This window comes from Neophocaena asiaeorientalis, unplaced genomic scaffold (genome assembly GCF_003031525.2).
Source record: "Neophocaena asiaeorientalis asiaeorientalis breed wild unplaced genomic scaffold, Neophocaena_asiaeorientalis_V1.1 scaffold77, whole genome shotgun sequence".
Taxonomy (NCBI): domain Eukaryota; kingdom Metazoa; phylum Chordata; class Mammalia; order Artiodactyla; family Phocoenidae; genus Neophocaena; species Neophocaena asiaeorientalis.
Window position 1 is genome coordinate 7,786,823 of NW_020174645.1, and position 17,553 is coordinate 7,804,375.

The 17,553-nt window shown below is 47.7% G+C and overlaps 1 protein-coding gene across 1 annotated transcript in view; it reads left to right on the plus strand.

Moving 5' to 3' along the window:
- Positions 1-17,553, plus strand: part of CUX2 (cut like homeobox 2) — a 261,994-nt gene that overhangs the window by 201,097 nt on the left and 43,344 nt on the right. Inside the window, exon 4 of the mRNA XM_024758471.1 lies at positions 590-668. Within this exon, the coding sequence (XP_024614239.1) occupies positions 590-668 (79 nt within the window). The remainder of the gene's footprint in view (positions 1-589; positions 669-17,553) is intronic.

Consider the following 17,553-nt stretch of genomic DNA (forward strand, 5'->3'; position numbering starts at 1 on the left):
GTTTCTTTTTTTTACCCCCTTTTTTTTTTTTTTTTTTTTTGCGGTACGCGGGCCTCTCATTGCTGTGGCCTCTCCCGCTGCGGAGCACAGGCTCCAGACGCGCAGGCTCAGCGGCCATGGCTCATAGGCCCAGCTGCTCCGCGGCATGTGGGATCTTCCCAGACCGGGGCACGAACGCGTGTCCCCTGCATCGGTAGGCAGACTCTCAACCACTGTGCCACCAGGGAAGCCCCATTTACCCCCATTTTACATATGAGGAAACTGAGGATCAGAGAGGGGCAGTGACTTGCCCAAGGTCATACAGCCAGATGCAGTGGAGCTGGAACTTGAACCCAGACTTTCTACTCCATACTTTTTTCTTTTTTCTTTTTTTTTTTTTAACAGGCAAAGTCTATTTATTTAGAACTTGCTCTGGCAAAGGAGTCAGCCACCATCAGCTGAATTTTGGCAGTCTACTCCATACTTTTAATCTTCATTTCCCTTCTTCCTTCCCCCAATCCCATGTTTGCACATATAGAAAATGATTAAATTTGCTTCTAGACTCAGATGCTGTGGTCACACGTGATTCTTTCTCTTGTTGTTTCCAAAGGTGGTGGCTCTTAGTAAGAGAAGTCAGGAGGCCGAAGCCGCTTTCCTGAGCGTTTACAAGCAGTTAATTGAAGCACCAGGTAAGACATGCTTGGGCTCCATGAGTGAATAATTAACAAAAATAAACTGCTGTTAGGACTGTTACACAGGGGCCTCCTCTCAGTGGCATCTGGGGACAGGCCAAGACTCCTGGGTGAGGCCAGGCCCTCCATGGGTAGGAGTTGTAGGGACTGAGGGGGTCTACACCCAGTCTGGTGTGATGTGTCCCCACATGACTCTTCCATCTTACCCCACTGCCTTCCAACATCAGCCAGGGAGCTTTGGGGGGCTCCTGGTAGGATCTCCCACCTGGATCTTCTTGGGGAGCCGAGTGTCTTGCCCACCAGAACCCCCATCCCTTTGCCACAAGGGGCAGAAGGCACCCAGTGCTCTCTGCCAGCAGAGGGCGCTGGAGGAAAGACTGCAGATGTTTCCTCCAACATGGCACGGCCAACCTCAAAAACTTGTTCCTCAAAAACCAAACCCAAAAAAGCATATACTGTATGACTCCATTTACATAAAATATGAAGACAGGCAAAAATTAATGTCAGCACTATTCACAATGGCTAAAAGGGGGAACAACCCAAATGTCCATCAGTGGATGAATAAATAAAATGTGGTTTACCAATCCAGTGGAATATTATTTAGCCATAAAAAGTAATGCAGTACTGACACATGCTACAGAGTGGATGAACCTTAAAAACATGATGCTGAGTGAAAGAAGCCAGATACAAGAGGTCACACAGTTTATGATTTCATTTGTATGAAGTACCCAAAATAGGCAAATCTATAGAGACAGAAATCAGATTGGTGGTTACCAATTTGGGGGCAGGAGAGAATGGGGAGTGAATGCTTAATGGGTATGAGGTTTCCTTTTAGGGGAATAAAAATGTTCTGGGACTAGATAGAGGTGGTGGTTGCACATCATGAATGTACTAACTGGCACTGAACTGTTCACTATAAAATGGTAAATTTTGCGTTACAGAATTTCACCTAAAAAAAAAAAAAGGCACCTGTGCTGTTAGAAGTCAAGAGAGTGGTTTCTCTTGGATGGGGCGATAGTTCCTGGGAGGGGCCTTTGGGGGCTGGAGATGTTGCTTCTTGATCTGGGTGTGGATTACAGAGGTATGATCAGCTTGAGAGCTTCAACTGTGTACCTAAATATGTAGATATACTTCCGAAAAAAGTTTCCCTTTTTTTTTTTTTTTTGCGGTACGCGGGCCTCTCACTGTTGTGACCTCTCCCTTTGCGGAGCACAGGCTCCAGACGCGCAGGCTCAGTGGCCATGGCTCACGGGCCTAGCTGCTCCGCAGCATGTGGGATCTTCCCGGACCAGGGCACGAACGCGTGTCCCCTGCATTGGCAGGCAGACTTTCAACCACTGCACCACCAGGGAAGCCCAAGTTCCCTTTTTTAAAATGGCCCGTCCTCTGCACGTTTTCATTTATTGACCCAGAGATGGGAACCCAGAATGTAGTGATTTGCTTAATAATGGTGGAGCTGGGAGACGACTCCACTGTGCTAACTCCCTCCACCCAGACAGCCCCTTTAATCCATTGCTAGTACTTCCACACAGCTGCAGGAATTAGTGCTATCAGAAGTGACTGGAGCTGGGGGTTTACGAAGAAGAAAATGAGATCCCACTCTAGGCTGAGCCATGGAGAAGGCAAAGTCATTTATATTTGATGTCAAGGTTGTTTGTGAGATCTTTGTGCAGGGGATGGGAAAGTCCCTCGTTCCATCTGTCTTGGGCAATTGTGGTGGTTTAAATAGTGTCCTCCCAAAATTTATGTCCACTCTGAACCTCGTAGTGTGACCTTATTTGGAAACAGGGTCTTTGCAGATGTAATTAGTTAAGGATCTTGAGATGAGATCATCCTGGACTTAGGGAGGACCCTAAATCCAATGAAGGGTGTCCTTATAAGAAGAGGAGAGGGTGTTTTGGGACACAGACACAGGGAAGAGGGCCATGTGAAGACAGAGGCGGAGTTTGGAGTGATGCAACTACAAGCCAAGGAATGCCTGAGGCCACCAGGAGCTGGAAGAGGCAAGGAAGGATCCTCCGCTAGAGCCTTCAGAAGGAGCACAGCCCTGACAGCAACTTGAGTTTGGACTTCTGGCCTCCAGAACTGTGAGAGAATAAACTTTTGTGGTTTTAAGCCACCTTAGTGGGTGGTGCTCTGTTAATGGCTGCCCCAGGAAACTAATACAGCAACAATGATGTGAAGCTTCCCCTCCAAAAGCACATGAGCTGGGTGGTGAGGGAAGTCTTCTAGCCTGTTCTACTCAAAGTGTAGTCCATGGACCAGCAGCATTGGCTTCGCCTGGAGCTCGTTAGAAATACAGAACCTCGGGCCATTGAAGCGTCTGCATTTTAACAAGTTCCCCAGGGGATCCAGGAGCACATCACAGTCAGAGAAGCAGTGGCCAGGTGTAGAAGTTGCATGTGCTCTACCCTCTGCATGTTACAAGCCCCAAGGGAACAGGCCCTACCAGTCCCTGTCTCCCTGGCACAAAGAAGTTGAGTCCAGTGCCTGATGCCTCACAGCCAGGGAGAGATGGGACTCAGCTCTTGATACATTCAACAACTATTTCTAGAATGCCTGCTCATGTCACAACTTGGCTACTCGTGGGAGGTTATGTTAGTTTCCTATTGCTGTAACAAACTGCCGCAAACTGGGTGGCTTAAAACAACAGATCCTATTCTTTCTCAGTTCTGGAGGCCGGAAGTCTGAAATCAAGGTGTCGGCAGGGCTCTGCTCCCTCCGAAGACAAACACTGTTTGGTGTAGGGAGCAGAAAGCTGAGTAACTTGCATCCTTCACGTTACACACTGTATTTCAATAGGGGAGGACTCTTGCCTACCTCTTCCAGCTTCTGGTGGCTCCAGGTGTCCCTTGGCTTGTGGCTGCATCACTCCAGTCTCTGCCTCTGTCTGCACATGGCCTTCTTCCCTCTGTGTCTCTGGGTCCCAAATCCCCCTCTTCGTTCTCTTATAAGGACACTGGTCACTGGATTTAGGCCCCGCCCAGATAATCCAGGATGATCTCATCTCAAGATCCTTAACTTAATTACATTTGCAAAAGACCCTTTTCCAAAAAAGGTCACATTTACAGGTTCCAGGCATTAGGGCATGGATGTATATTTTGGGGTCACCATTCAGCCCACTACAGAGGCACCTGCAGACTCGACTCGCTCTGCTCCAGTCCCGTGCTCTGCCTTGATTCTGCACTCGCAGGAAGGCAGCATGGCCACATGGGTTTTCTCAGTCAGAATGTTTTGGTGGCAAGAATGGCTGGAACCAGACAGCACAGCCCTCCAGGCTCTGTGCCTTCCCCCTGCCAGGGCATGGCCCTGTGGTATGAGGCCAGGGCAGCTGTGTCTGCAGCCCTGGTCGTTATCACCTTTACTGAGGACCACACCAGGCACGTGGCCGAGAGACTGAGAGGCTGCCCCATTCCTTGCAGCCTTTTTGCTTATGATGTCTCCACCCTTATCAGAGCTATCTGGGAAAAAATTTGGAAAAATACACCCTCTTATTTCCCACTCTTTTCAGTTCTTTGGGTTGCACAGTCTCAGTGGCGAATGACAGTGGAGGGTGACCCAGTACAGACCCCAGAGATACCTCCCACGAGTCCACATGCCCAGCTCCTCCACCGGGTCTCATAGTACCTTTCCTGTAGCACCAGGGGGCAGCACTGAGATGGGCTTGTGTTTCCAGGCAAAGACCCCAGTTCAAATCCTGCCTGTACCACTTACTCATTGGGTAACTGTGGACGAATTAATTCACCTCCCTGAGCTTCAGTCTTCGCTTCTATAAATTGGGAATAACATCAGAGTCTGTCTCATACAGTCATTGGGAGGCTTCGGCGTGCATGGCGCAGAGTGGCACTTGCTAAGGGTTAACTGTTCTTATCATCATCTGTGTGTCCCTAGGACAAGTGAAATTCCACAAGCCTGGGACTGAGTCATAGTAAACCTGTGTACCCTGAATCCAGTACACAGTAGGCACCTAATAATTGTTTGTTGAATGAATTAGAAATAAGATTCAGACGCAGAAAGTGGGAGAAGAGTTATTTGAATGAAAAGGTACTTTTTTCAACTAGTGCTTCCTGCTTGTCACGTGTTTATCTACTCAGATGGCATTTATTGAGTGCCTCCTGTGTGCCCAGCACTCACTAGACACTGGGAACATAACCATGAGCCTGCCGATACAGACACGGGCCCAGACCTCAGAGAACTTGCATTCTGGTGGCAGAGGTAAACAGATCATCACTCAAGTAACCAGGGGAGCGTTTGGGGGTGAGAAGGGGCTTACAGCCCCCATGTGGGAGAGAGCATCATTTCTGGGGTTCACTGTGGACCCACATCTTTCTGAAAATATGTTAACCCACGAGGCCAGAACCGCGGTGCCAGTCAGGGACCGTGAGCGCTCCCAAGATTGGCATGGAACTTCCTGGAAAGTTCCCGTGCTCTCTTGCCCCTCTCCCCAAACGGTCATTCCAAGCCTAGTGCTGACTCCACGTGTCTGATTTCCCAACTCTACTCCCCAGAAATGGAGGGGTGGGGGGGACGTACATCCCCAGCTGTCACCAAGCTAGAGAACGAGGAACCTTAACTGATGGAGACATACCATACGAACAGCCCCTTCAGGGCTCTAATTCATTTTCAAGACATTTAAGAATAACAAAATGTTTTAATGATTTCTTAGGGGAATTAGGAAGACATATTTTTGTTCTCATTAAATTGTATCCTCAGACACAAGAACCAAATGTCAGATGTGTTGTTGGTGCTCGGAGCTTCCCTGTTCACTGTCCCTGCCACACATGCCTCCCCAGCCCCTCCATAAAAATAACACTCCTGGAAATTTTGCCAGGATGAACACTCTCCTGTTTTTATACTTCCTGACAGGCAAATTATTTGTCGAAATACTTCCCATCCACACCTCCCCCCCGAAGCCACACAAGTCCTGATTCAACATTTTTGTTTTGAGTGACTGCTGCCAACACAAATCTTTGGCAGAGAATGCGATATAGCGTGATTGCTCAGCAAGTATTTTGATAAGTGTGCAGCCTGTATGTCTATAATTATGAAAGAAAACCGTAAATCTTTTGGATATTGTTCACACAGATGTGGCGTGAAGTGAGGAAAAAAAGCAGTAAAACGTGTTAAAAGCATAATTAATGTCATTGTTGTAGAGGATGATTTGATTTAAACCTTTCTGACTCCTGTACCGGTGACAGCTGATTTCTTTATTGCATTCATAGAGTCACTAGGTACCAACCCAAGTTTCAGAGAGCTAACTTATTAACTGAGTGATTAGTTAAAAGCAAAAAGAAAAAAATTTAAAGAGAAAACAAGGAAAGAGCAAGTAAGAGGACAGGCAGAGGAACACTGCTGAAGAGATAAGGGAGAGGTGAGTCCCCCCAGTTTTTTTTTTTTTTTGCCTTACTTTGTATTTTTTAAAATCTGATGCAGGAGATGGCAACTCCTCACAGGCATTTCTCTCCCTGCTCCTCCTTTCAGGAGGCAAGGCTGGGCAGCTTAGGTTGATCGAGCTGTAGCATCAGACACAGTGGGGTGGGACTCTCAGCTTGGTGTTTTTTTTTTTTTTTTTTTTTAGTCTTTTGGACTTGTGTTTTTTTTTTTTTTTTTTTTGAGCTGTGTGACCTTGGGCAGGGGCCTGAACCTCTCTGACTCTGGTTTCTGTGTCTTTAGCAGAGGGATAATAGAACCTGTTCATCAGTCAATGTGAGGATTCTATACCTGTACATGAAAGCATTTGGCAGGTTGGATAATCAGCAGCCCACTGCAAAGCTGCCATCAGGGTATAAGTTACGTGAGTCACACGCATTGGCTTTGGATTTCATACAGCTCTGTCAATTATCAAGGAAGTGGGGTGAGAGGTTTAACACTACAGGGTTACTGAACGTGCAGTAGGACAATACTTTCCAATGTTTAGGATTTTTAAATTTTTCTCCGCAATTATAAAAGTTGTATATGCCTACTGTCAAATTCAGAAAATACGGAAATAGGAGGGGAAAACTACCTACTAGAAAAGCAGTGGCAATATTTTGTTGTTTTCCTATCTGATCTTTTCCCCATGTACTTTTTCAAAATGGTCGTTCATTCTGCATGTACCATTTTCAATCCTGCTTCCTTTCATCCACTACAAGCATCTGTACTTCTCTGTGTGATTACAAATTCTGAGTAACTTTGGTTCCTCTTGTGTAACAGTCTCTTGTGTAGCTGTATTGTAATTTACTGAACCCCATTCCCAACACTGGGTATTCGGGGTTCTTGGGAATGCAAGGCGTATTGGTACTGTACTGTAGTTATAAGAGTGAGAAAGAAGACTTGGGAAGGGGAATGTATTGTAGCCACATATTGACCACAAACCCAGGAAAAGTGGTCAGAAAGAATAAGAATTTTTTTCCCCCTTGTTGATTTATTTTGTACTTCTTTGTTTATTAGTTACACTAAATATCTTTTCACATGTTGTGAACCACTCATATTTATTATTTTGTAAATCACTGATTCATGTACCCTTAGCACATTTTTCTATCAGAGAGATCATTTTCTTATTGATTTGTAGGTGCTCTTTGTATATTAGAGATACTAACCTTTGTCCTGGTAAATGTGTTTCATATCTTCTCCCCTAGTTTGCCTTTTGTTTCTTAATTTTGTTTACAATGTCTCTTGTATATGATACACGGCACACATTCAAAAAATATTAGCAGAAAGTAGGAAATCTTACCAGACCTTTGCTTTATGGCTTCTGGATTTATTGTCATATTTTAAAAAAACCCTCTCACCTGAAGGTTGTAGGATTTTTTAAGTACTTTTGTGATCTCAATTTTTAGAAATTTGAATCTTTGAAGCATTTGAAATATATGGTGATGGAAGTAGAAAGTGGGGTTAAGAATTTAACATTGTGTTTGTCCCAAATGACTAGTTCTACTGCCATCTAGTGGATAAGCCACCTTTGCAGATAAAGGCAATACAGATTTCAGTGTAATGAAAGCTGTCTTTGGCTGCCCTCACCTCCTTCCCTTCCTCCCTGTATATGCCTCTGCCCATTTGGTCCTGTTGAGCTCAGGGGAGCACAGAAGGGTAACATAAAAGGTTATTTAACCCATAAAAAAAGGAAAAGTTTAACAGCAGATTTTCCAGAGATGGTACTTAACTTCAAAAGGCATTGTCTCCCCATTTTCTGCCACACCTTTGCCTCTGCCATTTCTTCTGCCAGGAGTGCCCTTTCCCCCTGGCCACCTGTCTGATTTTTACTACTCCTGGCAGCTAAGGGTTGAAATATGATTAAAAGAAAACATCCAGCATGATGCTGGTACCCAGTGGGTGCTCAATAAACGGCTGCTCCCTTTCAGAAGGGATGACAGGCATTTCAGCTGTGGCTTTTCATCAGCTCATTCTCTGAGCACCTACCATGTGCTGAGCCCTGTGGCAACCCAAACTTGAGTCCTGCCCTGCCCTTGGAGTCCAGCAGGGGCCACATGACCCGAAGACAGACGGCCAGAACACCCAGCAGAAAAAGGGCTTCAAGGTGGGAAGGCCAGGAGAGGTGCCTCAGGGAGAGCAGCCTTTGAATTTAAACAATGAGCTACCATCCTTGTGGGGCGGTTTCTTGGGTGCTCCCTGTGTGCCAGGCAGTGCGCTCAGCCCGTTACAGAAAGGATTTCACTTATCCCCTCTGCCCCATGGAGGTAGGTATTGCCATCCTGCCCTGCTGTGTGGCTGAGGCAATGCAGGCTCAGAGAGGTCAAGCCACTTGCCCAAGGTCACACAGCAGAGAGGTAGTGGAGCCTGAATCTTGATCCCTGGCACCAAACCCAGATGCAGGATTAATTTTAAAATTGAAAGGGTTGGGGGACTTCCCTGGAGGTCCAATAGTTAAGACTCCATGCTACCAATGCAGGGGGCCCGGGTTCGATCCCTGGTCAGGGAACTAAGATTCCACATGCTGCACAGTGTGGCCAAAAACGAAAAAAAAATTTGAAAAGATTGGAACAAAACCATTAGAAATTTGCCATCTAAATACAGTGAAAAACAGCTAAGGGTCTTTGCTGCCAGTAGGTTGAGAGGTTCTAGGGTGAGAGGATGAGCCCTTTGCAGAAATGCAGATGTGTTAGCTGGAGGAAGAACATGACCCCTAACAGACACGTACACCTGGTCCTCCTGGCCCAGGGCTCCAAAGGCTGGTACTTCTGTTGAGGAGAAATTGAGCCACAGAGCTCCAAATTCAGGGGGCAGAGAGATGCCAGAAGGAGCACTAGCGGGACTCTAGGCTGAGGGACCCTCTCAGAGTGGGGCCAGTCCCCGTCCTGCCATCTTGCATCCTGTATCGCACCTGACTTCTTTGATCCTCAGTTTCCCCACTTGTGAAGTATGGATAATGATCTCACCTAATTATGGGCCCATTGGGTGGATTCAGTGGGAATGGAGAACACTTAACATGGTGCCTGGTACAGAGTAGTAGCCCCATGCAATTCATTCAACAAACATTGAACTCCTACTGTTTGATAGGCGCTCTACTCGACACCAGGGGCACAATGTTAGGCAAAACAGACACTGTCCCTGCCTGCCTGGAACTTTCTGTGCAGCTTAGTCTATGGAAACTTTGTTTTTACTACAATGGACACGGGTTTGAGTCCCAGCTCTGCTGCTCCCTGGATGGGTAACCTTGAGTAACTAGCTCTACCTCTCTGAGCCTCCGTTTCCTCCTCTGGAAAAGCACACTTACCTTCTGGTACCTCTGGGAGGATTAAGCAAGGTGAAGAGTATAAAATCCTAAGCTGGTGTCTGGCACACAGTAAATGCTCAGTAGACCAGTGGCTGCCATTGCTGTTGGTGGTGGTGTTACTGTTACATCACCACCCAGTGCCAAGAAGGAAGGCCTTCTCCAGCCCCTCTGTCCGTGCTTAAGCCGGGAGACCCGGAAGCAGCCAGCCCTAGCGACGAAGGGAAGAGAAAGCACGGCCTCCATTTGCATACAAGGGCTGGGCAGCCCATCTGCTATCAAAAAGTTAGGATTAAAGGATCAAAGTTAGGCCCGCTGCCGCCGTCAGTAGCCTGAACCTCCTGCCCACACAGGCGCCCGGAGCCGGGGCCCAGATGGGAGAAGGCTTCTGTCTCAGAGATACTTTGGAGGGACACATGCATACTTCTGCATATATGTGTTTCTAAACAGCCTCTCGGACAGCCTTTGCAGCTCCAGCTTTCCTAAAAAAAGCTCTGAGCACGGCTTTCCTTCAGATGGACACAGTGGGAGGAATGAGACAGCTTTCCCTAGACTCACGACTCTCCCACACAGCCCCATAGACACTTTTTTTAAAAAACACCAACAGCATCAGCTAGTGGTAGAAGATGGAATAGATGATGTTCTATCCATCCCCTCCTACAGAGGCTTTGGAAAGACTGGTGTGAGATTAAAATATTATAAATCCGTTGGCAGTATTCTCTAGGGGTTTAGATCCAATGTAACCAAAATGAATCAGTCATTTTATTAAGCGGTTTATGCATAAAGAGCAAGTTGATGACTGTAAGACAAAGGCACTCTATTTCCTGACGACGTTCCCCCTCCCCGCGTGCCCATCAGGACCTGCCATCTTGGATGGTTCATATTTGATCTTCCGTGTCTGCCAACGTACTTAATTAATCCAAAGGATATGTAGTCAAACACTTCTGATTTGGGGTCCCCTGTTTTGGGCTTTTTTATTCAGGTTGGATCTAAAGCCGTTTGATTCCCGCTGCCACTGCCCTTGTCTATATATTGACAGTGTGTATGTTGCAGGAGTGAAGTGGGGGAAATAAAGTCCCGCTCACAGCTCTGGGCAGCCACGTGTCTCAGCTGAAAGGTTTCCCGTGGAAGCGCTGAGCCCGGCAGAAAGCCAGGCTCCGTGGCTCCAGATGAGGCGCTACAGGGATGTTCTGTCACTTCTCCTGACACTGAGATATGCGGCTTGCCAGACGTTGGAGGGGGACACAGGTCGCTTTGGAGACTGGGGGTCAGCGGGACCCCGCACTTCCCCAAGTGGGGTCACCTGACATAGGGAGCAGCCTTGGTGTACCTGGCGCAACACAGACTTTGAATACATTGCTCACCAGGTATCACCTTTCTAGTTCCTTCTAGAGAAAGTCTCAGTCAGGTGCTAAAGCATCTTAAATGCCTATGGAACACCTGTGAATCTCTCCTTTTAACCAAGGAAGAGCCGGCCTCAAGCTCAAGGTCTTGAGCAGGCAATGGGGATGTAACTAGAATTTAATAACATCAGTTTCTTGATTTTTCCTTTGTATTTATTTTAATGGTTAAAACCCCTTTTTTATGATACAGAATCCCAATGATCTACTTACAATAGTGAAACAAATATTCCTTTAAAATATATTTAAGTTAAAAACATCAAATCACGTAAGGACAGATATCAAGTTGGTAATATTTTGGTGGCAGGTGGATGCAGCTTAAGGTGTGACATGTCACCAGCATTTGACGATTGGGCCACCCTGGGTTCAAATCCAGCTCTGCCTTTTTCAGCAAGTGGCTTCCCTCTGCTGGGCTGCAGTTTTGTCATCTGGAAAATGGGGAGAATAGCAATGTCTCCTGTGGTTGTTTTGATGATTAAATGAGATATAAACATCTGCAAAGTACCTGGCGTATGTCAGGGTGCAGGGGGTGGTGGGGATGAAGAAATGTCAGTTCCAGGCTGGGTGGGCATCTCATCTGCTCTTTACCCCCCAGCTGGATATGGGTGCCCCATCTGCCCCAGAATGAATGTTTGCTAGAGTTGGGAGGATGAAGACCAGAAACTAGTGTTTTAGAGCCAGAGCCTGCTCTGAACCCAATCACCACCCACCAGCACCCAGACCAGCCTACAGGGAGGAGAGGTGAGGCTGGCACCAAGAATTACCCAGGCATCGCCAGCCTCTCTGAGCCCCGTGTCCTCATCAGTAAAATGGGTCAGTTGTGAAGATGAAGCTAAGCTGTGTTTCTGGGACAGTAACTCAGGGGGGATTGGTCAGGATGGTGTACCAGCATGTCTTGGTCTAATGGGAGCTGTTTCTCCTGGTGCTTCCTGGGTCTGGATTATTCTCTCTCAGCCCCCTGCTGGCTTCCTCATTTCCTTCAGGGCTCTGCTCAAATGTCACCTCCCTGACCAGGCTGCCTCAATTAGCACACTGCCCCCAAGCACACACCTCAGGCCACTCTCTCCCCCAACCCTGCTGTTTTTGTTCTCAGCCCCCTTACAGCCGTTGGTTTATTTGTCCATTGTCCATCTCTCCCCTCTAGAATGTCAACCCCAGGAAGGCAGGAATTTCCTCTTATTTACTGCTGTATCTCCAGGGCCCAGAAACTTCCCTAAGTAGATGCTCAGGAAGTATCTAGCAACCGAAGAAATGGTATCTGACACATAGCAGGTGCTCAGTAAAAAGGTACTAATGAATAAATGGCTGAATTACAGACTGTATTAGTTTTTTCCTGCTGCTGTAACAAATGACCACTAACTTAGGTGCTTAAAACAAGCAACATTTCTTGAGCACCTACTATGTGAAAGGCCTTGGGAGAAAGGGGTTGCTGAGAAATGAAAGCTAGATGCTCCCAGACCCCTGTGACTGTCAGGTTCTCTGAGAAGCCTCCTCCCAACATTTCAAAGATTTGCTGTCATTTCTGTCCCTTTCACTTTGTATTTGTAAGAGCAGCTAGTGACGTTTAGCTGATGCATCAACTAATACAGTTGGACAAAGTAAGCAGGAAGCCCTCGGATACGTCAGCTACCCCAGCTGAGCATTTTACTTATGCGTAACTTGGCAGAATCTTCCAGTCCTCTGAATGCTAATATTTTTTTTTCTACCTAACTCAATTCCCAGCAATGTAGCTCAGACCTCCGTGGATTTCTCCCAGATGGGGGAGTTGGGAAGAAATGAGTTTACCCACGTGCCGTAAAGTCTAGGAATTCTGTGGGGAGGAAATAAAGAATGCAATATGCCTGGGGAAGTAAGTGATCATCGTTGCTATGCACTCTTCAGAGCAGGGACCATACTCAACCCACTGCCCTGTTCCTCAGTAGTTGGAGAGGATGAACATACAGGAGGATCAGAGCCCAGCACCTGCTGCTTTGTCTTATGAAGCACACTTGTCTTCCTGGACGACTGGTGAAATGGGTGCAGCAGGAGGGAAGTAGGTTAGGCTTAAGTAAGAACTTCCTTCCTATGAGACTTGGAGTCTAGCAGCTCCTTAGTCCTGCCTGTCTCACAGTTGGTATCCAGCCAGTTGCCATGTATTATGGGTTGAATTGTGTGCCCCCAAAAGATATTTTGAAGTCCTAACCCCTGGTACCTGTGAATGTGACCTTATTTGGAAATAGAGTCTTTGCAGATGTGATGATGATAAGGGACGGTCCTTAGGGTGAGACCCTAATCCACCATGACTGGTGTCCTTATAAAAAGAGGAGAGAGAGACACAGAGAAGAGGGCCAAGTGATGACAGAGGCAGAGATTGAAGTGATGCCACCACAAGCTGAGAAATGCCAAGGATTGCTAGGAAAAAGCATGGGACAGATCAAGATAGCACAGCTCTGCTAGCACCTTGATTTTGGACTTTGAACCTCCAGAGTACACACGATGTATTAGTTTTCAGAGGCTGCCATGCCAAATTTCCATAAACTGGATGGTTTAAAACAATGGAAATTTATCCTCTCGGTTTTGGAGGCCAGAAGCCCAAAAGTCAAGGTGTTGGCAGTGTTGGTTCCTTGTGGAGGCGCACAGGGAGAATCTGTTCCATTCCTCTCTCCTAGCTTCTGGTGGTGGCTGGCCATCGTTGGCATTCCTTGGCTTGTAGACACATCATTTCAATCTCTGCCTCTGTCTTCACGGGGCCTTCCCTGTGTGTTGTCTCTCTGTGTCTTCCCCTCTTATTGTAAAGACACCAGTCATTGGGATTAGTCAACCCTAATCCAGTCGACCTCATCTTAAATTGATTTCATCTGCAAAGACCCTGTTTCTAAATAAGGTCAGTTTCACAAGTTCTGGATGGACATGAATTTGGGGAAATGCTATTCAGCCTAGAACACCACACCCCATCAGTTCTTCCTATCTACCTCTTGTGTCTGAGCACTTCCCCCCAACTTCTCCTGCCACCGCCCTGATCCCAGCATCACTGCCTGGACTATTGCAGTAGCCCCTGTCTGGCTCCCTCTACAGCCCATTTTTATTGCAGCAGCTTGGATGAGCCTTTGAAAAATGCGAATTAGAACATGTCACTTCCTAATGCTCTTAAGATAAGTCCTTTCCCCATCCATATTATCTGACTGGGATGTCACCTACACATAGACAGGGACACTACTGTGCCCCCCACAGGTAGATGCTCAACAAACTCTTGCTGAGTGAAGCAGGTGCATGGACTCATAGGTCCCCCTGTGAGCTCTGCCCACTTTAGATTCACCACTGTGGAATGTACCAGCACCTCAACATGGGCTCCACACCCACAGACTCCAGAGTCTAGCTGCAGCTCCACAGGAGAGGCACTGTGACTATCCCCACTTTACAGACCAGGAAACTGAGGCTCTGAGAGGCAAAAGAGTAATCACATATTGGTTTGGGTCCTCTGGAAGCATTCACATGCCAAGATGGCACCAGATGTGCAAGAGATTTATTGGGGAAGATGCCCGTGAAGGATGAAAGAGAGGGAGAGGAGGAGACCAGGAGAGCCTTCACTTGGTGATGCTGGTCTAACACCTGGGAAGGGAGAGAGGAAAGGAAGGAGGGTTGGTAGGAGGAACCTCAAACTGCAGTGCAGCTCTGAAAAAGTCTCAGCCAAGCTAAAACTAACAGGAGCCCCAAAGCAGGATGCAATAGTCTGCTCAGGCTGCTATAAGAAAACACCACAAACTAGGTGGCTTAAACAACAGAATTTTCTCTCTTACAGTTCTGGAGGCTGGGAAGACCAAGATCAAGGTACCAGCAGGGTTGGTTTCTGGTGAGAGCTCTTTTCCTGGCTTGTAGATGGCTGCCTTCTTACTGTGTCCCCACGTGGCCTTTCCTTTCTGCACGTGCAGAGGGAGAAAGCTCTAGTGTCTCTTCCTCTTCTTGTAAGGACAGCAGTCCTATCAGATTGGGCCCCACTCTTAATGACCTCATTTAACCTTAATTACTTCCTTAAAGCCCTGTCTCCAGATACAGTTGCATCAGGGGTTAAGGCTTCAACATATGGGTTTGGGGGAAAACATTTTAGTCTATGATACTAGGTTGCCTTTTCCATCATCGGCAGGAGTGGCCCAGCCCTACTGTCATGACTGTCTTGCTCAGTTATTGGCTGGGAGCAGGCCTGGGGAAACCTGACCTCCAAACCAACACTGCAGTGTATCCGAAGGTGCAGCGCCTGGAGACTGTCACCAACTCCTCGCAGGACGTTCTTTCTTGAAGGGAGAGCTGGGTGGCACATCCCACACTGCCACAAGTCATAAGAATAAGGGTAATGCTCACTTAGACTCTGTTAGGTGCCAGGCACTGTCGCAGGGGCTCAGTGTGCTCATGGAGTCCCTGCACAGCCCTCTACAGTAGGTCCTGTTGTTATCCCTGTTTTACTGAGGAGGAAACTGAGGCTCAGGGGACCTAAGTGACTTTCCCTAAAGTTGTCACAGCCAGGATTTGACCATCAGCCTCCCAACCTGTCCCTCTCCCCCTTTATCTGAGAGTGGCTTTGGGAATTTGGAGGATTCACAATGTTCAAACCTCAAGTGTCAAGTTCAGCTATGAAGGCTTTTAATAATCACCCTCCCTGAGCATCCCAGCGCCAAGGAATAGGCCCAGGGCCAAAAGCACTCACTTTGGCAGGACCACACCCCTATCTGGTGATAACCAATGTTGATTGAGTGTGTGCCTCAGGGATACTTGTGATAGAAATTTGGAGCCCAGAAAAGTCTGATGCTTTGTCCAAGGTCACACAGCAAGCCTGTGGCAAGGCCAAGAACAGCGCCCTCATTCTCGTGCTTCTGGCCTAGTAATCCCCCATGCCCTGCCTCAAGGCAGCTTAGCCCACTACAAAGAATCACCAGGGACTCCGGGTTCAAATCCCACCCCTGACACTTCTGAACTCGGCGACCTTGGGCACATGGAATCTCCTCTCTGGGCCTTCATTTCCTTGCCTGGAAAATGGAAATAGCAACATCTACCTTATTGGGCCTCACCTTGGGGAAGTGATTTCACTCCCCCATGCCTCAGTTTGCACATCTATAGAATGGGAACACAACAACCCTACTAACAGTGTTGTGGTGAAGACTGTATGAATTCTGATCAATTTAAAGTGCTCCGGCTGCTAGGATTTGGCCACAGCCTGACTTCGGCTGAGTCATCTGAACCTTCCCTGACTTCCTGTCTCAAATTGAGGATCTAGGAGGAAGCACAGTGTGGGAAGAAGAGGCCGAGGCCCAAGGCCCCATCTTGGCCCTATCACCAACTCACTGGCAGACTTCAGGGAAGTCACGGGACCCCATTTTTCACCAACTGTGCACTGGGGTAGGGGTGTTGGACACTTGACAAATTGTCCCTCCTCAGTGTGACTTTCTAAGCTGGATCCTTTGAGTCCCTGAGTGGAGCTCAACGCAGGATTACTGGATTCTGAGTCTCCCAGGCACTGATGAGAGTATATGAGGCCTTACCCTGTCCTGAGTCTCCGTGGAGTTTTGCCATGTAGACCGCAGCTCCTAGAATGTCACGGGACGGTGTGCTGCCCCCTCTCAGGGTAGTAACAGCAGCCAACACTTATCAAGCCCTACTGTGCACCCAGCACTGTGCAAATCTCTATACACATTCTCTCATTCAGTCCTTGCAGCCCCATTTACAGATAAGAAAATGGAGGCTTGGAGAGGTTAACTGTCCAAAGGTCACATGGCCAGTTTAGAGCTGGAGCTGACACCAGCAGTCCTTAAATCATGCTGCCTCTCTCAGTAATCTTTTTCAGTCTTCCCAGTAGTAACTTCTGAGAAGTAGAAACTGTAATATTTTCTGACTTTTTAAGTGGGGAAACTGAGTCTTGAGACCAGCGCTGGACTTCATGTTCTGAGAGTTTAACCACTATGTTCTACCCTGTACTGGCAAATGAAGGCAAAGAGAGCCTTGGAACCCGCTGACCCTGTACTGAGTGTCCACTCGCCACCCACCTCCTCCAGTCTGTCCAGGAGGCCACCTGCAGTCAGCTTCCCCTGGACAAAGAGGTCGAGGCAGCAAAGGGACCGCAGTGCCTCCGCGCACAACAAACGCCAATTTCTGATCCCTGGGAATGGGGTGAATGACTTCCTTTTTCACCCGAGTGTCATCTTTTGGCTTGGACAGGCTCCTAGCCAGCCGGCCCCTGAGCCATGAGCTGGATCTTTCCCACCTCCCTGGAACCAGAGCGAGCCCTCCATGCCGCTCTCAGCTGCAGCCTCCCGTGTTTATCTAACCTCCCTGACCCCGGCAAGCGCTTGTCGCCTTTTTCTTCCTTTCTCAAAAACCAGGACACAATAGGAAGCGTTTCCCTTAACTTATTAAAAAATCCAGACTTGTAAATTAATTTGTCCGTGTTGTACAAAGGCAGTGCAGATGGACTCATTAGCATGCACACAACAAATAATTATAGATGAATTTTTAGCTGGCCTGCCTAATGCGCTTGCTGGGTTAATTATGTCAATGTATAATTACATCAGCCCGGGGAGACATAATGGCATACCCTGCTGAGCAGCCCCTGCCTAATGACGGGGCATGGGGGAGTGCTGACAGAGGAAAGCCAGCAGCAGCGTTCCCGTGCACCTGCTTACCTCGACATAAACACCCATTGTCTGAGCCTCCCACCACCTAAACAAACAGGCGGGAGAAGAGGGATAAAATGCAGAGGTGGCCTTGTTCCAGCCGGACCTGAAGGTCCCCAAGTATAGGCTCTGCC